We start from the raw sequence: 20855 nt of genomic DNA on the forward strand, positions 1-20855 counted from the left end.
GGGGGTAACTTTAAGATCTTAAATAGGAACCCCGTTTTTTATGACAGATTTGGATTCCCCATTAAAAAAAAATAAAGAATATATTTATTCAAGACATTTTTTATAATGGTTGATAGATGGCGCTGTAATTGGAAAAATACGATTTATTAGCGCCATCTATCAACAAATCTAAAAACGGTCTCGAATAACTGTTACTTATTTTTGTATGAGGTATTCAAATCTGCAATAAAAATCTCCTATTTAATATTTTAAAATTACCCCCACCCCACCTACATGAGATAGATTGGGGTCTCTTGTTTAGTGTTATTCGATAGGTTTTTGAAAAATAATAAACAAGTATTTTTTCAGTTGTCACTTGAAAGTGTATTTCTCGAGATATTAGACCGATTCTATAATTTATCTAGGGCCTAGGGTATTAGGATAAATCGTTTTTTCCGACTATAGCGCCATCTATCCACAATTCGAAAAAAAATCTCGAATAAAAGTTACTTACTTTTTTATGAGGTATTCAAATCTGAAATAAAAAATGTGGTTTCCTATTTAAAATTTTAAAGTTACCCTCCACCCCACCTCCAAGGTGTGGGTGTCGTGTTTGATGTCATTCAATAGATTTTTGAAAATTATTCAAAACGTATTTTTTAACTTTTTGGTTCCTGTATGTTTGGTTGTGTATAGTTCGCGAGATACTCGATCGTCCCACTACTTTTGGGACACCCTATATAATTATTACTATAATTATCTATTTTTTAATATAGTAAACATCTATTTTATGTATAATCGTCGAATAAACATGATGGTTTCATTATTTTTCCGCGAGTTATTATTGTAGTTTTCGAGAAAATTGCGGAAAATTTCGATTTGACGATTTTTCCGGATTTTCCGGCATTTTCTCGCAAAAAAACATGTAAAGTTATGTTTTTATGTAAAGTTTATTAGATAACTTTGGATAACACGATGGTTTAATTATTCTTCCGCTAGCTATTGTAATTTTCGAGAAAATTGCGGAAAATCTCTATTTTACGATTTTTCTAAACATATTTGCAAAAGGTTTTCATCTTCTTTGACAATTTTGAGCAGTTGAGAATATTTTATTAGACTAAATCATGCAAATTTGTCTTTACATTAATTATTGGTATGAAAAAATCATTACAATGTAAAATGTTTTCTTACGTAATACTTTTGTTATGTTTTAAGTTCATGTTAGTTAACATTTTGGTGAAAGGTATTAAAATCAAACTGTTTATCAAATACACTTTTGTAATTTGTAACTTAACTGTGAGAGTTGACAGATTAACAGTAAATAAAACAAAAGTGCTATAAGTTTTTGTGCAAGTGCTAATAGGTTTGTTCCAACACAACGAAAAATAGACATGTAACGATCACGCTCCTGCGCACTAAACAAAATACGTTTCAACAGACAGATGATCGTTCATCACATTGTCCTTACGAGTGTTTCAACAAAAATTGTGATCGTCCAATGACAGTTTCGTGACGATAATTTCAGTAAACGGATAAATGGAAGTACTCGTTGGGCTGATCTGCGCGCTAGGATCAGTTTTCGAATTACCGTCACCGGAAGATACAAATGATGAACATGCGCATAAAAACGGTACAAGCAGTTTCGTGACGATTTCTGGAACGTACAAAAATTGTGTGTTGGAAGAAACCTCTTAACGTTCCATTATCATAGTCCGATTATTTCATTCATAGGAGATTCTCACCAATAGAAAGCTACAGAAAAAAAATTAAAGTGATAATTTTTGATAATATCTCGTTGTCAAGCATTACGTCAGATGTCCTTCGTTACTATGCAAAAAATGAACATTCAGTGACATTAATGCTGCCGTGCTTAGCAAAAACGCCGTATCTGCAGAGACATCACATTCGAGTAAAATCGATTTTAGTTTAAGAATTCGTATACATTTACACAGGATACGTCATAAGACGCGGTGTGTTTAATGTGTTTTGGCTTAACTTACGTCATTTTTAGTAAACAAATAAGATAGATATGCACATTTGGGTTAGAAAAAAGTAAAAATTTCATTTTTTCAGATTTTTGCAGATACGGCGTTTTTGCTAAGCACGGCAGAATGGCAATTAAAGTTTTACAACTTGTCACAGAGAACACCAAAAGTTTGTTCCAACACAACGAGAACCATCATGTAACGATCACATTACTATAAAATAATACGTTCCATGCGTTCTGGAACAAACCTCAAGAAACACGTTTAGCAAATATTCAGGTGAAGATATCAATAAAATATTAGTTAAAATGATTTAAAAAGACAGTTTTATTCATGAAATAATCTCAGCGAATTATCCTCGATCTCTAAAATTATTATCGACTTATTGCCCTCGTGCCACTTTGACATAATTTCACTAACCTTCGGATCGTGAAATTAAAACTGTCAAAGTGTCACTCGGGAAACAAATCGATCATTTTAGAGCTCTCGTGCAATTACTACTGAAAATCATGTGAATTCACATTTTTGTTTGTTAGTTCTTTTTCGCTTTAGTGTTTTTACGAAAGTATAATAATACAAAATAGATGGTCCGAATAGTACCGAATGAAGATTTCAAATTTGATGCTTGCAATATTGTCAGATTTACTATTTTTCTGATATCATTAGCCACTTTGATTGTTAAAATACAAAAAACTTTATATGATATGATTGTAATCCTCACTTAAATAAAAAGTTCAACTGTAACACTTTGTATTTATTTAGTCACGAAAGTATTAAATAAATAACTTCTCAGTACTAAATGGTTTTAACGTAATTTAGGTAAATATTCTGATATAGAATCCTATCATTTTGACATTCATTCATAAAACTAACAATAGCTCGACTTTTATTAGAAAGTTTTGTAAAATAAATGATTGTATTAATAACTAAAGCTATAGTTGGTTCGCTATACTCAGACACAACTGGCTAGTAATTTTAGTAGGTATTTTTTTTGTCTTTGGCCAGTTTTGCCAAAATTGGCAAAATTACTAACTATTTAGTAATTATTAACTATTTAGTAATTATTTTTTTACCAATTAGTAAAATCACTAGCCAGTTGTGTCTGAGTTTAGCGAACCGACTATAACAGTTGTTTCATATGTTTTTTAAAAGTAGAGTTAATTGTAGAGTTTTTAAAAACTCTACAATAAAGATGGTTTTTAAGGGGATGGGTACAAAGTTTCGGCTCCAATCCTATTTAGATGGTATTCATTTTTTTCGAATCCTGAGAAAACTAATAAGTATTTTTGAAAAATTTAAACGCAGAATGAAAGATTACGTTCTTACCGAGGGCCGAAAGTCTCTGAAAACTTCTATAATGTTTATTTTAATAAGTTACAGGGGTGAAAAACTAAGAGAAAATGTAGTGTGATTTTTAATTTCAAATATCTCATTCAAAAGAAACTTTTTATTTATTCTAAGGGACTTACGGCCCTCGATAATAATTTAGTCTTCCATTCTGCGTTTAAATTTTGTAAAAATATTTAATAGTTTTTTCAGGATTCGAAAAAAATGAACACCATATCAGTGGTGATATTTTCTAAATCGAACATTCGCTATCTTTGTCATACAACGCACTGACTCGAATAGAATATGGTGACAATTTTAAATATTTGACATGGCATCGGGAATATTTTGAGTTATTGATTAAATAATATTGATAGTGTATTTGATAAATAACTTGATTTAAGACGTGAAGTTATTTACTGTTTATTAATTATGGAAGATGTGATCCAAGTATTTTGTTGTTAAAGATGTTCACAATTATAAGCGTTCCATAGTAACAATATATTATTAAAAAATCACCTTTATCACTTTTTCTCTTTTCTTGATTGAATATTAGATTTTGTTGTACATTATAATATAAATTATTACAATCACTAAATACATAATTAGTGAAAAAATAATCCTATAATTTATACAAGTAACGATTATCCAAGAACATTCAAAAACTGAACGAAACCGAAATAGCCCTCTCTACCTTTCTAATGACAATGTCATTGTCAACCTAATGTTTACATCTGCAGTTTCCATACCAGTGAAAATTTTACTACACGTAATTTGCCGTGTAAAGAAAGAAAAACTAAGGATAGTCGATTAGCTCCGTCAAATATTTGTACCTTTACTCTTAATGAAAAAGAGCAAATTACTGTTTTAATGGTGAGTGGCTACGGCGATAGAAAAAGTTCTTATAATGAAGTAGCTAACTTGTTCATCAATACTTGTTGAACGTTTCATTATAATACATTATGTAACTCATTCTTTAGTCTTACGTGTATTACATAAGAATTAATGTCAACCCTATAAATTCAGTTGAAAGAATTAAATGAAAGTGACTACGACTTTAAATTACAGTTTAGTAAGGTAATGATGAATAAAATTGTAACTGACGAGAAATTCGAACACTGACGTAAAGTAAAAGACGTAAACATGTATTGCCGACGGCATGGAATATCAATTTCACCAGCAAAATAGAGATGGCTATTTCGTTTGGTTTTTCAATATGCGTTACGTATTCAGTGATTACAATAATTTTATATACTATGCAATGAATATTAATAATCGAGAAAAGAGAAAAATTGATAAAGTGATTTTAATATATCTAACGAGTAAATAAATTTTGAACAACTTTAACAATTAAAATACAATTATAGTATACAGTATTATTGCCAATTTTAGGGCTTCCTTCAGTGTCTTATATCTAATCAAAAACTAAACAGTCTGTATGTTTTTCTGACAAAGCAAGATTTACACTGTGTGAGAATGTGAATCGCCAAAATTTAAGGTATTTGGAATGAGCTCTAAAAAACTAAAAACTAAAAAAATTAAATGTATCGTTGGGTATAGTAGATACTCATTTAATTGGGCTGTTTTTATAGAAGGAAATTTAACCAGCGATTTTCTGAAATTCTACTTAGAAATGAAATTGTACCTGCTCCGAAAAGCTACCTGCTTAGAAAAGAAATTTGGAGTCGATTTAAATGATATGGTTTCAGCGCAAGACGGAAGTCAAGGTCATTTTGGTGTAAATGTTCTTCGTTATTTAGATCAGACATTTTCAGGACGATGGTTTGGTAGATTATGTAGTATTGGATGTCCTCCTCGTTCGCCCTATACTTGAAAAGTAGAATTTATAAACTAAACCAGCAAAATTATCCATGAATCCATATTAATTTCTAGAAAACACGGAGAAATGTAATAGACGCATTCTACCATCATTTAGGACACTGTCGACATTTTGAACACTTGATTAGGTAGACGTTAATTTAGCAATGTAGTGTAAACGTTTAATTATAATGTTCAAATTTTGTTGTACATAGTTTGAATAAAAAAATTAATTGAGACGATTAGGTGTTTCTAGGCTTTTGTTTTATCTTTTTAAGATGTTCCTGGTATACTGTTGAACTGGTACTGACGTACTGAAGTGGAGATTTCCATAAAGGTACAATATACAGGGTGTTCTATTTAAAAAACCAAAGTGACTAATGGTATTAGAAAAATGGATCATTCATTTTGGAGATAATTAGGCATTTCCAGATTTTTATCCACTCCATATATCCAAATCATGTGCTAAACATATTCGCATTTGTTCGCATTATGACACTTCTATTTAAGAAGTTGTTAATAAAAATATAAATACTCAGATTATTACGCTCGAGCAAAAAAAATGTATTAATTAATTAAGAGTACTCATTAAGTAGGCGCAAATATTTTACGGCTATGCTTACTTTTTCTGTCTTTACACGCCAAATTACGTGTAGTAAAATTCTCACTGTTATGGATATGAAAACATTACTTGACAATGTCATCATTAACTTTAAAGAGATGGCTTTTGAATGTTCTTGGATAACTGTTACTGGTATAATTGCTTAAATTATTAATTCAGTTAATTAATATGATAATTTTTTTCACTAACTACGTATTCAGTGATTGTAATAATTTATATACTGTACAACAAAAACTAATACTCGATTGAGAAAAGAGGAAAAGTGATTTATTAATATATTGTTACTATGGAACGCTTACAATTTTGAACATCTTTAACAACAAAATACTTGAACCGAGATCGGAGACCACCGAATATATCCTGGTGTATTCTCTGCTTGGATCTTCCATAAATAATAAACAATAAATAACTTTTTATTACGTTCACGTCTTAAATCAATTATTCATCAAATACACTATCAATATTATTTAATCAACAACTGAAAATATTACCGATGCCATGTCAAATATTTAAAATTGTCACTGCCTTGTCACCATATTCTATTCGACTCAGTGCGTTGTATGACAAAGATAGCGAATGTTCGATGTTTGGAAAATATCACCACGGCTATGGTGTCCACTTTTTTCGAATCCTGAAAAAACTAATAAATATTTTAAAAAAATTTAAACTCAGAATGAAAGACTAAATTATTAGCGAGGGCCGAAAGTCCTTTAGAATAAATAAAAATTTTCTTTTGAATGAGATATTTGAAATTAAAAATCACACTACATTTTCTCTTAGTTTTTCATCCCTGTAACTTATTATAGAAGTTTTCAAGGACTTTCGGTCCTCGGTAAGATCCTTTAAGTATCTTTCATTCTGCGTTTAAATTTTTCAAAAATACTTATTAGCTTTCTCAGCATTCGACAAAAATGAATCCCATTTAAATAGTATTGGAGCCGAAACTTTGTACCGATCCCCTTAATATATCGTTAGTTATTAAAATAGAAAATACTTACTTTGGGCAATTAGGTGTGACTCCCAAATAATTTTCTTGCACAAAAAGTGGCCCCATGCTGTAATCGTAAAAGAATAATCTAGCTTTATCAGCTACGCTCATATTCTTCTTTTCAGATTCAGTAAAAACTGTTCTAACCACTTCCCACGGACCCAGAACAGTATCTTTTTTAGATTGTTTTGCTTTGTTCTGAACTTCCTCGAGAGTGAGATTGTCTTTTTGGGCCGACCACATGGTGAGATGGTTCAAAGTTTGCCGAATATCACAGCCTGTTCCAGATATTATTTCTGACAAAATATTTGGAGATAACTTTAGACCTTCTTTGAAACAAATAGACATCATAGCACCCTAAAAAATAAAAATTGTGAATTAAAAATAAACTTTTGTTTGTACTGACATAGTTCAACTTTTAAGATGCTCAAAACCATTAAATATGAAGATCGCATGAACAATGTAGTGACAACTAACAACCAATTAAAAAGGTATTTACGAAACTTAACAACAAAATTTAAGACTTGCAATGTGTTCCCATAGCTGTGTTTAAAAAACAAAGCAATGTAATTGTTATATGGAAATCTAGTCCTATACGCTCTGAGCTTCGCTGGTGGCGCTCCTAGCGGATTACTAATTCAACTTTCACCGGTAATTTTTAAATTTATTATTTAATTGTTATCGCTTAACATTTACAACGCAAAAAAGTAATTAAATTGTAATCGATTTTTTTAAGATTTTGCTAATCATTTTGACGTTCTATTGATAAAATATGAATTTCTTACTTCGGATACTTTCACAATTATCGTGTAGATGGCGCTAAGATTTTTAGAAATTATAATTACATATTACGGAACATTAAAAAAAACTTAAATTCAGTATTTAAAACGTAAGTATATTTAAGGTAAAAATATATACCACAGCTTTGACCAACTAATATTTTTTATAATTAATGTTTTTAATTTTAATTTTAAATTAATCACTTTTGTCAAATTTCCGGTAAACGTTTACAGACTTGCCACTACTAGCGCTCGCGAATTTGTAAATATCCCCTCTACGTACGAGCTCACAGCGTATAAAGAATCTTAGAAAACCCTATATCTTCTAGTTCCATGAACGTTATCTTTATTATATTGACCAGTTGTGCTGTTTGGTTCAGCCGACTGAGGATCCTCTCATTTTTAACTCTGTCGACCCAGCTTACCCTTAGTAGTCGTCTGCGTACCCATCTCAAGGTACGTATCCATTACGTTGGTGCTCCGTGTAGCTGCTCCACATAGTGGATACGTTGGTGCTCCCGCTCTGCGCTCAGCCTCGGCGATCCAAGCGGTGGGGGTTTATATGTAGACGAGCGCATGCCGTATCCATTGGATCAGTTACACGGAGCATGCTAATGCTAACAAATCAGTAGGGTCATACCGCGAACAATTCTTTGTTTTCTATGTTCCATTTTGAAGTATTTTCAATGGGAAGTAAGCCACAATTTTACTAAAAAAAATGAATTTATTAACGTTTCGACGTTCAAGTCGGGTGTCGTTGTAAGATACAAAATAATACTAAACAAACAAAAATGTTGTTGCTTAGTAAAAAATTCTTCTAATAATTGATTTAATCTGACTCATTTATATCGGCAATTCAGGCATGTATTAGACATTAGTCTAAATACTAAGTAGAAGACTTTAAAATGATATTGCCAATATTGATGAGCTGCGTTCCTGGAACGACTTTACTAAAAGATAGTTCATTCGATTACATGAAATCAACCCCAACTCAAGAATATCCGCCACAAAAAATCATAGCATGTGATCTGTCTTTAAAAAGACAACCAAATGCAACGATGGCAGAAAATTCTCGCGCTAGAGATTCCATAGTAAATCACGAGGGAAAACCAGGAAAAAACCTCGTGGTACTACCCCGACATCGTAAGTATTTGGGCTTACATTTAGTTTACTCTCAAAACTAATACCAAATTCTAACTTTAATGTATATATGCTATTTTAAATTATAAATAATATTAATAGTACATAGATATTATATAAATAATGCTAAAATATAAAATATGTACTAACTTGATATGTTAATGACCATACTAATCGTGGTATTTTCTTTCTATTGACTTCCTCTTTTAGTATGGGTAACCACATCCTACTGCATTCTACCGAGGAATTTGCGACACAATTGTTTTCATTTAGCATAATTAGAGCCGCTTCTTTGATTTTTCTCTTTTTACTATCTGTTTCTTTCAGGACTATACTTGAATCTCTCCACTGAACTCTATGTTCATTATCCCATGCATGTTGACATATTTGAGATCTATCAAATTCTCTATTTTTAATATAAGACTGATGTTCACTTATTTTAACGTCTAATGGTCTTGATGTTTCACCTAAATAAAATTGTTCGCATTCACAAGGTATTTTATAAATACAATTCTTTGTTCTTTCTTGTTCATTGTTAGGTTTAGTTTTAGATAGAATAGATCACAATGTGTTTGTTGTTTGGAATGTTGTTGAAATGTTGAATTTATTTCCTATTGTTTTAAGTTTCTCGGATAGTCCTTTTATATATGGTATTGATATTTTCCTCGTATTATTTCTTGTGGATGTTATAGGATCCAGTTCTACGTTGTTCTGTTCCATTCGATCCAATCTTGACAATTCCTTATTTATAGTGTTATATGTTACCAGTATGGTGAAGAATTTAGTGACGACAAATGATAGGGCAGAAAGAGGAGTTGCACTAATTGAAGAATTAGTTCACAAAAATTCAACAAAAAACTCACGAATAAGGAAGAACAACTACAATACCTCATACAAGTAGTTGCGGCGCACCGAAAAACCAAAATCTTGAAAACAAAACAAGATAATAAGTAAGAACTGCAGTGAATTTTTCATGTAAGTGTTAAATATTATAGAAACTTTAAGGTAAACAATTATGTAAATATGTGTGTGTAAAAATTATGTACCTAAATGTAATAAAGTAATATCTCATATCTATCAATTATTTAATTGCCCAGACCCGGGGCCACCTCTAAATATTCACCGATGTTCATGAAATTTCGCACGTTTAAGTTTGATGTATAATGGAACACTTTTGGGGGGTGAGAGGTTGAAATTTCAAAATTTAAATTTTCTCATATATCTTAAGGGCCACTCTAATATATATATATATATATATATATATATATATATATATATATATATATATATATATATCAAACAAATGAAATAGAGAATGTGGAAAAATCCCCTTACGAATAACTCACACATTCACTATTGGTCGGTTAACCAACTTTGTATCTTTTGATCACTGAGTGTGTTCAAAGATTGACTTCTATTTTTTGTTTTTTAAATATATATATATATATATATATATATATATATATATAAAATATAATGATTAAGTGTACTTACCCGAATTTGCTCCAATCTGGGCTTACTAAATCGTAAATCAAAACAATAATTAACTAATGATCTCATCTTTTGGTGGTTCCTGTCATTACACATACAAATAATCGGTACACTGGTTGTTTTTATGAGATTTATTAGTTCCTGGATACCACCCCTATCTTCATTTCCTGCCATACCATCAACTTCATCCATAAGAAGAACTCGCTTTTTATCAGTTTTTGTTTTGCCTGTAGAAGTTAAAACAGAATGTAATTTAAATATCTGTGCAGGTAATCAAACAACTTCAATGTTCAGTGGAACAAACAAACTTATCAGACCAGCGCTATTACCAATATTAAACTGCAAATCACAAAAAACAACTGTATGTACTGTTACTGAAGTCCTGCCCAATTATACAAATACAAAAAGTTGATTTTGTCAAAAAACAGAATATTACAATATACAACAGAAATAATTACATAATGTTTTTAGACAAAAAAGGATCTTCTCACGATTATAAACCGATTACAGAAAGTCCACCACAAAGGTAGACCTTTGTGAAAAGACCCAAAAGAGAAGTAATATTTAATATTAGACAATAGAAAAAATTAATAAATTAAACTAAAACCGAACTGTGTTGAAGGAGAAGGGCATTAACAAATCAAATAAGATAATATTTATATAACTTATTAGACCCAACGAAAAAGGGCCAAGGACGAGAAGCAGGATAGTGTGTAGATTCTCGACAGCCGGATAGATGGTAAAAAAAATAGTTGTTAATAATTTAATTTAGTTAAGTTGTTCTTGTAATAACATGTTTCTTATGTACTTTCTAAATTTAACCAGAGACAAGTTTTTTGTTCTTGTTGACAGCCCGTTCCACATTTTGACAGCTAGATAAGAAAATTATTTTTGGTAGTTTGGCAGTTCTGTGACGCGGAAGAAGAAATGTTCCAGTGTTCCGTGTAGTATGTATTCTAGACAAATCTGAAAATTTTTCTTTTAAATATGGAGGTTTCCCAGTCTTAACAATTTTGCATATAAAATTATATATATGTTGCCTCCTTCGATAAACCATTTTAAGAATGTTATGTTGATTAAGGTGAGGAGTTATATGGTGATTATACGGAATTCTATATGAAAATCTTACACAACTATTTTGGATTTTTTGGATTGACTTTTTAAGCAACCAAGATATAGAGTCGCCATAAACTACGTCACCATAATCAAACAGGGACAAGACAAGAGTATTGCAAAGATAATATTTTTGTTTAGATGTTAAGTATTTTTTTATTTTATATAAATTTTTTAATCTGAAATATGCTGCAGTTAACTTGTTCTTTACATGTATTTGGAAAGAGATAATTTACATTATCAAAGATAATGCCCAAATTTTTTGCATGTTTTACGATGGGAATTGGGTTGTTATTAATGTTAATTTGTAATATATTTTCGATAAGTTCTCTGGCATTTTTATTTTTATTTATAATTATTATTTGCGATTTGGATGCATTTAATTGTAAATTGTGATTTTCTGCATAGGAAGATATACATTTAAGGTCCGCAATTACTTTATTTTGAGTGTCTCTTATGGTGTGTTTATTTATAGGTATTTTTAACTGGGAGTCATCAGGAAACTGCTTAAATTTACAGAATTTAATGCAGTTTTTCATGTCAGCAACATAAATGGAAAATAACAGAGGTGAAATTACCGAACCTTGTGGGACGCCATTTTTAACTAATTTAAATTCTGACTTGTCAACACTCGAGTCTTTTTTAACAAAAACACAACTACATCTATTCGTCAGTAGGTTTTGCATGAGATTGACTGCACTGTTAGAAAAGCCAAAGTAATGAAGTTTGGCTAACAGCATCTCGTGACCAATAGTATCAAATGTTTTACTGAAATCCAAAAGGGTCATACAAGTACTATTTTGTTTTTCTTCATTTTCTCTGATGTCATTGAAAATACTGACTAGTGTTGTAGTGGTACTGAAATTTTTCTGGAAACCTGACTGGCAATCAGGTATTATTTTGTTAATTTCAACAAATGACTCAATTTGATTATATAAGTGATTTTCAAAAATGTTAGATAAGACAGGAAGTATACTTATTGGTCTCAGATCTTCCAGCTCCGTTGGTTCAGGTATTTTAGGTAATGGTTTAATAAGAGCTTTTCCAGCCCGATGGATAGAATGAATTCAAAATACACGAATTAATTATATTCAGTAATACATCTGCACAAAAAGGGTAGCATAATTTTATATCTTTTATTTGTTAACCCATCATCACCAGCTGCATTAGACGATATTTTGGAGACGATTTTATTTAACTTTTCCCTGTCCAATAGTGTAAAATTAAAGTCGTCAGTGCTCTCTGTAAGTCTGTTGCTTTTATAAAATTCTATCAAATCTGTAGAAACTGTGTTGTTTTTGTTATCGATTTCTGAAAAAAAAAGTTGTGTATATTTGTCGCATTGTTAAGATTTATCTGGTATATTATATAATTGATTTTCGTTATAAGTAAGATTGAGTTTTTTTGCTGTTTTCCAAAACTCCTTCCCTTTACTCTGTCCAAATGTATTAAAAAATGTGATTTTTTCCCGTATTATAGCATGTTTGGTAAAATTCCTCAATTGTCTGTAGTACTGTAGAGACCCTTCCGTCTTTGTTCTCATATATTTTTTATGTGCTTTATCTCTAAGCTTAATCAACTGTTTTATGTTGGTAGTTATCCATGGCAAATAAGGTTTTTCGGAAATTTTCTTGGTTTTCACTGGGCATGCTTATTTAAAATTTTATTTATGTTAGACGTGAAAATCTCAACTTTTTCGTCAATACTATCAGTCACAAAAAGCTGCCGCCAATCCAGCATTCTTCCATTAATAAATCATAAATGATGTTATTGTAGTCTCTGTACGTTACAGTTTTTTTTGTGGCAGGTTATTTTAGGCAGATTTAGTATTGTGTAGACCAGGTTATGATCCGTCACACATTGAGATATTGCCAGCGATCCTGATTTTATGCATTGTATGTTTTGACTACTAATAATTATATCGATTAAACTAGATGTGTTATGTGTTATTTGTAAAATTAAACCTCGTGGGCTCTTTAATATGCTGATTAAATTGTAAAGTTTGTAACAAGTTTTTTAGTCTGTTTGGGTATGTTGTATTACTTAAAAAGTTGATATTTAAATCGCCGACAATAATAATGTTCTTATGTGCAACGGTTACTTAACCCAGTAAATCCCCAAACTGGTCTAGAAAAACAGATTCGCTTACAGAAGGTGGCCTGTAAATATTAATAAGTATATAGTTTATACTTTTCACAGTGAATTCTATGGCAATGTGTTCAAAAAAGGGAAAGTTTAAATTGATCAAAGAAAATTTTATATTATTTTTAATATAAAGTGCAACGCCACTCCCTCTTGCTAATCTGTCCTTTCTTACAAACCTATATCCCGGAAGTCTGTAGGCGAAACTTGGCATGTCGGAGTTTAGCCATGTCTCAGTCAACCCCAACATGTCAATGTCCAATTCCATCATATAGTTTGTAAACTCGTCAAAACCAGTATTTAAAGATCGTACATTTAAATGGCCTACTGAAAAATTACTTAAATTGCTTATTAAAAAATCGTCGTTATTATTTTCCGACTGTCGAGTGCCCAAATAATTAGCCATATCCCATAATAGCTCCTCTCCCCGCACAAATGAAGGTCAACTTACCTCTTCCCGATTACACAGTTCAGTTTTGCCCAAAAGATTATTTAAAAAAGTTTTAATAACTAAAAAAATGCCTTAACTAAATATTTCATAATTTTTCAATTTTATAAATTTTAATAAATAGCTTCAGAACAACATTTTCAATTTTATCTCACAACCCGCCTATTTAACTTTATCTAAGTAGTTACTAATGTCCCGGAAAGAAAGAAAGAAAACAAATATATACAAAAAAGAAAATCTACTAATAGATAATAACATTTTTTAAATAGTTTTTTTTTGTTTTGTTATTGTTTACAATTTTACAAAGTATGCGTATACATATACATAATATATCCTATATCCATATGTATTTTTAAATATTAATTTATGTATCCCTTTTTTTTTAAACTTCATTTTACGATAAATTTTTCGACTTTTTGAATAAGATGGAACGATAAGCCTACCCAATTATGTCGTACGGAAGGCCATACATTGGATTTTCATCTGCTGATTTACTGTATTGCAACTTCTTCTTTAAGTGCCGTCTCTCAATCGGAGGTTGGATATTATCATCACTATCTGTACAATAAATATATTATACACGGCTCACTAAAATAATTAGTTACGCCCCTGTACTACTGATTACTTAAAATTCAAGTAGTATTTATGTAACCTTTCTGGAAACTCCAGGTTATTGTTGAGACTCGCATTTGAACCCCTCGCCGGGGCAGATCGTCAAAAGCTTCCTAACGAGAATCATCTCTAATCTATCGACGCTCCCGCTATTCGTAAAAAGGCCGCATTTTACCGGCTTTTTTTGCTATCGTTTTATACCGCTCAGATAATTCAATCTGCTCAGTATTATCGACGATGATTTATTTAGCGTATTAGTGAGTGCCTTACAAATGAACCAAATGGATTATGGAATTCAATCAGAGCTCTGATGTGACACGTCATCAAGGAATAAAACTGTAAGTACTCTACATGTATGTGAACATAACTTATTAGTCGTGATACTGTATGCATTTTGAACCATATACCTCTCGTAGCAAATATTCTTTGTGCCATTTATGCAGATAATACTTTAAATTACATATGAAAAATCGTTATCTACTCTTAACCAGCTTACCTATGGGAATATACTCTATAACCGTACAATAAGTATAGGTTACTATTGTTAAGGATACTTTACGTATTGCCTAAACATTTCTGTTCCATCGAGCCGTATCATATTAATTATTTATTAATTAAATCCTCAAGGTCCTTCGTATTTGCATATTTTGATAATCTCTATTCTGAGAATAACGGTTTTTCATTTATAGTGTCTTTCTGTTGCATTTGGAAATTTCCAAGCCACGCCGCCCCGGCACAAAAATAAAATATTCCTCTCTTTCTGCACTCAAATTCTCAGTATTTAACCCAGCACGTCTCTACAATAGCTGGTAGGTTGTTAAGCCCGGTCTACACGTGCAATTTCAGAAACTACTTGCTTTGTTCAAATAAAGGAGTCGTTTTGTTTGTATGAAAAAATATTTGCATATATTACATTATTTTATTTTCGTAAATATATTTTTCTGTTTATAGTATACAAAAAGTGTACTCATTTCTTGGCTGATAGTACGGGTGTTATAATTTTAACATTGTTTGTTCAACCTTTTGATTTAAATTAAATTTATAATTTTGAATCCGATTAAGCCTGGTTCACAGGTTACAAAAATTATTAAAAATAATTTTGTTTTCTTGCATAAATTGTAAGTTTTTGCTACATTTAGCTTCGCTTAAGCTCATTTTACACTTCTAGAAAACTATAGAAAATAAATAATTGTTTTTTCCTTCAATTTAATTAATTTAAATACTTGTTAAGGGTGTCTCACACTTGCTGAAAAATACCCATTTTGGAAAATTGCATATATTTTGAAATTTTATAGTTTTGCATTTCATATACTAATCTGCGCTCATACAGGGTGATACTATTAAGCCAATCTCACACTATTAAACGTGTAATATATAATATATTGTACATATTCTCTCATTTTCGCATCGATTTATAGGTTTAGACATTTGCAAATAATCTATCTAATCTCACATTCTCGCAACATGGCTGACCGATCAAAATATAACCGACAGAGGCTCACCGCAAAACTTGATATAACCAAGTTGGCTGATTCGGTTCCCACAACTCTTAATTCTCTAAACAAATATAAAATTCGTGAAATAATTTCACAACTCAAACATTCTTACGGACTTTTCCGCGATGCTCAAAATGTGCTGGAGACGATCCCCGAGGAACCTACCCCCTCTACTGATTCCTCTGTGGTTTTTGATAAATATTTGGATACAATTTCTCTATTGGAAGAAAGGTTAGAGGTCATTGAAAGTTCTAATGTGACTGCTACCCCCTCCCTCCAATTTGACCCTAATTCTTCTCTAACCTCACAGTCTATGGCTAGGCAACGAACAGTAAACCTCCCTCGTATTCAGTTAAAACCATTTAGTGGCTTAGTTACTGAATACAATTCATTCATTGAGACCTTTGATACAATAATAGGATCTGATACTACATTAAGTGATCTGGAAAAACTCATTTACCTCAAAAGTTTTCTAACTTCCGAGCCTTTGACGCTTCTCGAGCATATCCCACTCACAGGTGACAATTACAAAATAGCCCGGGATAACCTGACACAAAGGTACGCCAACTCTAAATCGCTTATCAAAACTCTCATCTCTCAAATTCTTGATGCGCCTCCTATTTCTGGAAACGCAAATCACTCACAATTAAGAAATTTTCATACGGTCATGTCAAATAATTTCAAGGCCCTATTGAACTTGAATAGGCCCCCTTCAGATCTCTTGCATTTACTTCTCATACATATCGCTACTCAGAAACTCGACGCACCTACCATTAGGGCTCTTGAGTTCCAATCCGGTGGTAGCCAAGCTACCCCTGATTTTGTCCATTTTCTAGGGGAAATCGAGACACGCGTTGTTCATCTTGAGAATATTCAATCTCAATCAAAACCAAAATCGACTACTACTTCCAGACACTCTTTACACCTAGCCTCAGACACTTCTACCAGTAACCTTTCGCCTCGCTTAGGTCCTAAGAAATGTTCCTATTGCAACGACTCTCACTCGATCTACTCTTGTCCTCAGTTCAAGCAGTTGAATTCTAAAGAACGTTTTAGTTTTGTCAAACAAAATAAATTTTGTATTAATTGTCTTGGGTCTCACATGCTCGATCAGTGTAAATCCAAATTCTCTTGCATAGTTTGTAAATCTCGTCATCACACGTTGCTCCATTTCGACAAAACGGGTCATAGTAACCCTTCCGCGGCTGTTGGCCAACACAACTCAAATAATCATAATAAAACCGCTATCTCAAATAACTCCCATACACAGGGTAATTCACAACAGGGGCCCTCACATGTTAGAGCTCCTGAAACGGAAGTTAATCTTCAAAATTCGACTCCACATTCAATGGCTCTATCTGCAGCCTCGCTTGATAATCATTTGGTGTTATTAAGCACACTCCAGGTCTATCTTGTCGCTCCTAGCGGCAAGAGGGTCTTCGCAAAGGCACTTTTAGACTCGGCCTCACAGGTTTCATTTATTAGTGCTGACCTCGTAAAGGAACTGTCACTCACCACTAGAGATGGAAAATTACGGATCAATGGAATTAACTCCACCTCATCCTCGTCTCAATCTATTGTAGATACAACAATTTTCGCTGTCGCTAACGACGTTCCTTTTGACATCTCGTGCTCTGTACTCCCAAAGATAACAAATCCGCTTCCTCAAATTTCTATTTCGGCGAGCAAACTAAACATACCCTCAGAGATACCATTAGGTGATCCGATGTTCCATGTAACATCCCCAATTGGTATCCTGCTCGGTGCAGACCTGTATAACGATATCATTCAACCTGAAATAATTCGTTTGGGAAAAGGTCTTCCCGTTCTTCAACGCACTCTACTCGGGTACACGATATCAGGGTCAGTTCCAGACTTTGCTCTTAAGTCGAAAAATACTAAAAAGGCTTTGGAATTTTATTCAAACTCTCTCGTTACTTGTTGTTCTCATAACACTCCTTCCGCCGTAAATGAGCCGGTAGTGTCCAACGAGGAACTATCCGATCATTTACAAAAATTCTGGGAGCTGGAAGAAGCCGCTCCTCAGAACACCGATCTCATTAATGATCACCCCGCTGAAATTAATTTTGTAAAACATGTTAATGTTCTCCCCAATGGACGATATGAGTCCACACTCAATCTCAAACTCCCTATCGAAGATATAGACATGGGAAATTCGTTTCTCTCGGCAAAAAGACGTTTTCTCAGTCTCGAGAAACGTTTTCAACTCAACTCTGATTTATTGGAAAAATATCAGGACATTATATCGGAATATCTCAATAACGGACAAATAATTCAAGTGCCGTTAAAAATGCTAAATGACTCAGGTAAACCTAATTACTTTCTCCCTCACTTTCCCGTTTTCAAATCCAACTCTACTACTTCCACTCGTATAGTTTTCGATCCAAACAATAAATCGTCTACGGGAATCTCCCTCAGTGACGTCATAGACAAAGGTTATGTCGTCCAACATGAACTTTTTGACATTCTCGCTAAGTTTCGTCAGTTTAAATTCGCACTAGTAGGCGACATCAAGGCTATGTTCCTACAAATCGCCATTTGTCCCACTGAAACATTTCTGTTAAATTTTCTCTTTAGGGACAATATTCAGCAGCCTTTACGGTGCTATCAATTTCAAAGATTACCCTTCGGGCTCCCAAGTAGCCCATTTATCGCTCAAAGAGTTATCAAGCACATCGCTGACAACAACAAACATACCCACGAACTTGCTACTAGTGTTCTGCAAGAATCTATCTATATGGATGACCTGATCAGCGGTGCTGACAGTCTTCATGAATTAAGTTGTCTTTTCGAACAATTAACTTCTTTGCTAGAAACCCATGGTTTCCTCCTCCACAAGTGGAACTGCAGTTCTTCAGAATTTCTGTCTCAACACAATTTAAATCCCGTCTCTGAAGTCAGTCTTAACTTCACGGGATCTGATAAAGTCTTAGGCATATTCTGGGATTCAGAACGCGACCACTTTTCGTTTAAAACTCCTATCTTCAAATTGGCTAATGTTGTTACTAAACGTACTATTCTCTCCTACATTGCTACTTTGTATGACCCGCTAGGATGGTTATCCCCTGTCCTTGTGAACGCTAAGCTCTTGATACAGGAAATATGGTCCCAGAAATTGGACTGGGATCAACCCATTGACTCACCCATCATTATGAAAAATTGGCAAAACCTCTTATCGACATTCAAAACTATAGAAGAGGTCAAGGTACCTCGATGCTTACTTTTACAAAAGAAAGTTGTTGATGTTCAATTAATTATTTTCACCGACGCATCGGAAAAAATATACAGCACTTGTGTGTATCTCAAAGCGACATACTCAGACTTTTCTGTATCGTCGCGGCTTATCGCTTCTAAAAACAAAATTTCTCCGCTAAAAAATAAACTCACCATCCCCAAATTGGAACTTTGTGGAATAGTGTTGGGAGTCACTCTGGCTCATAGACTTTTTCACATCTTCAAGAAAAATTTGAGTATATCTTCATCTCATCTCTTTGCTGACTCTACAATTGCCTTGTCTTGGATACTTTCTAAAAAACACATTTGGAACATTTTTGTACAAAACAGAATTCAAAAGGTCAATTCCTTGTTGGAAACTTTTCCTTGTGATTTCCATTTCGTCAGAAGTCACGAAAACATCGCTGACCCCGCTTCCAGAGGGATAAATGTCTTTGATAATCCCCAGACCACCGAAGACTGGTTATGCGGACCTAGCTTTATTAGAGACAATCCCATCGATTTTTCTCTTCATCAAATTCCTCATTTTCAGGATGATCTTCCTGAATTAAGGAAGTTAGTTGTCTCAAACATAGCAACAAATCACGAACTCAACGACACCTTTGAAAATCTATTCGCTAAATCTTCTTCTTTTCGTAAAATTCAAAGAATTGTCGCTTATCTTTTTAGATTCATCAGTAATATTAAAAAGAAAATAAATAACTCTCCACGAGATACGGATATATTGACGCCACCCGAAATGGAGATCGCTGATCACGCGATCATCAGGTATATCCAAAGTATCTACTTTAAAAAAGAGATTCTTGAATTGAAAAATGCTAAACTCGTGACCAATAAAGCCATTCGTAAACTCAACCCCTTCCTACAACATAATGATGGGCTGATTCGTGTGGGAGGACGTCTCCGACACGCCCCCATATCGTATAATCAAAAACACCCCATTCTACTTCCTTCTAAATGTCGAGTTGTAGAACTAATCTTGACTCAAGCTCATCATAAGTTATTACATTCAGGCGCGCAAACAGTACTTTCGTATGTCAAAATGAAGTACTGGCCAATTGACGGATTAAGACAGATTAAACGCTTAATTCGTAAGTGTGTAAACTGTTTCCGATTCATGACACCCAATTCTGTTCAACAGATGGCAGATATGCATCCCGATCGTGTACTCCCCACTAGACCCTTCCAAGTCGTCTCAGTGGACTATGGGGGGTTCTTCTTAATTAAGTCCTCACATTTGAGGAAGGCACCGCTTTACAAAGCATACGTAGCCTATTTCATTTGCATGAGCACTAAATGTGTTCATATCGAACTCGTCACAGGATTAAGCGCAGAAGCCTATATTCTTACTCTGAAAAGGTTTATTGCCAGAAGATCCACGCCCAGTATTATTTGGAGCGACAATGCCACAAATTTCCATGGGGCAAAAAATGAAATGCGCGAATTCTATGATTTTTTCTTAAATCAAAATAATTCGGAACAGATTAAGGAATTCTGTACTCAAAACTCCATAACTTTCAAGATGGGTGTTCCCCGCAACCCCCATCAATTCGGCCTCCATGAGGTAGGAATAAAGAGTGTGAAGTATCACCTCTATCGAATTATAGGAAATTCCCACTTCACCTTTGAAGTGTTTAACACAGTATTATGCCAAATCGAGG

At 33.0% G+C, this 20855-nt stretch overlaps 1 protein-coding gene across 1 annotated transcript in view; it reads right to left on the bottom strand.

Annotated features, from left to right (window-relative positions):
• LOC114327791 (replication factor C subunit 1) overlaps window positions 1–20855 on the bottom strand; it is a 182865-nt gene that overhangs the window by 55460 nt on the left and 106550 nt on the right. The window contains exons 9-10 of the mRNA XM_028276501.2: window positions 10132–10355; window positions 6729–7075 (exon numbers count right to left, since the gene is read on the bottom strand). Coding sequence (XP_028132302.2) covers window positions 6729–7075; window positions 10132–10355 — 571 coding nt within the window. The remainder of the gene's footprint in view (window positions 1–6728; window positions 7076–10131; window positions 10356–20855) is intronic.

Source organism: Diabrotica virgifera, chromosome 1 (genome assembly GCF_917563875.1).
Source record: "Diabrotica virgifera virgifera chromosome 1, PGI_DIABVI_V3a".
Classification (NCBI taxonomy): domain Eukaryota; kingdom Metazoa; phylum Arthropoda; class Insecta; order Coleoptera; family Chrysomelidae; genus Diabrotica; species Diabrotica virgifera.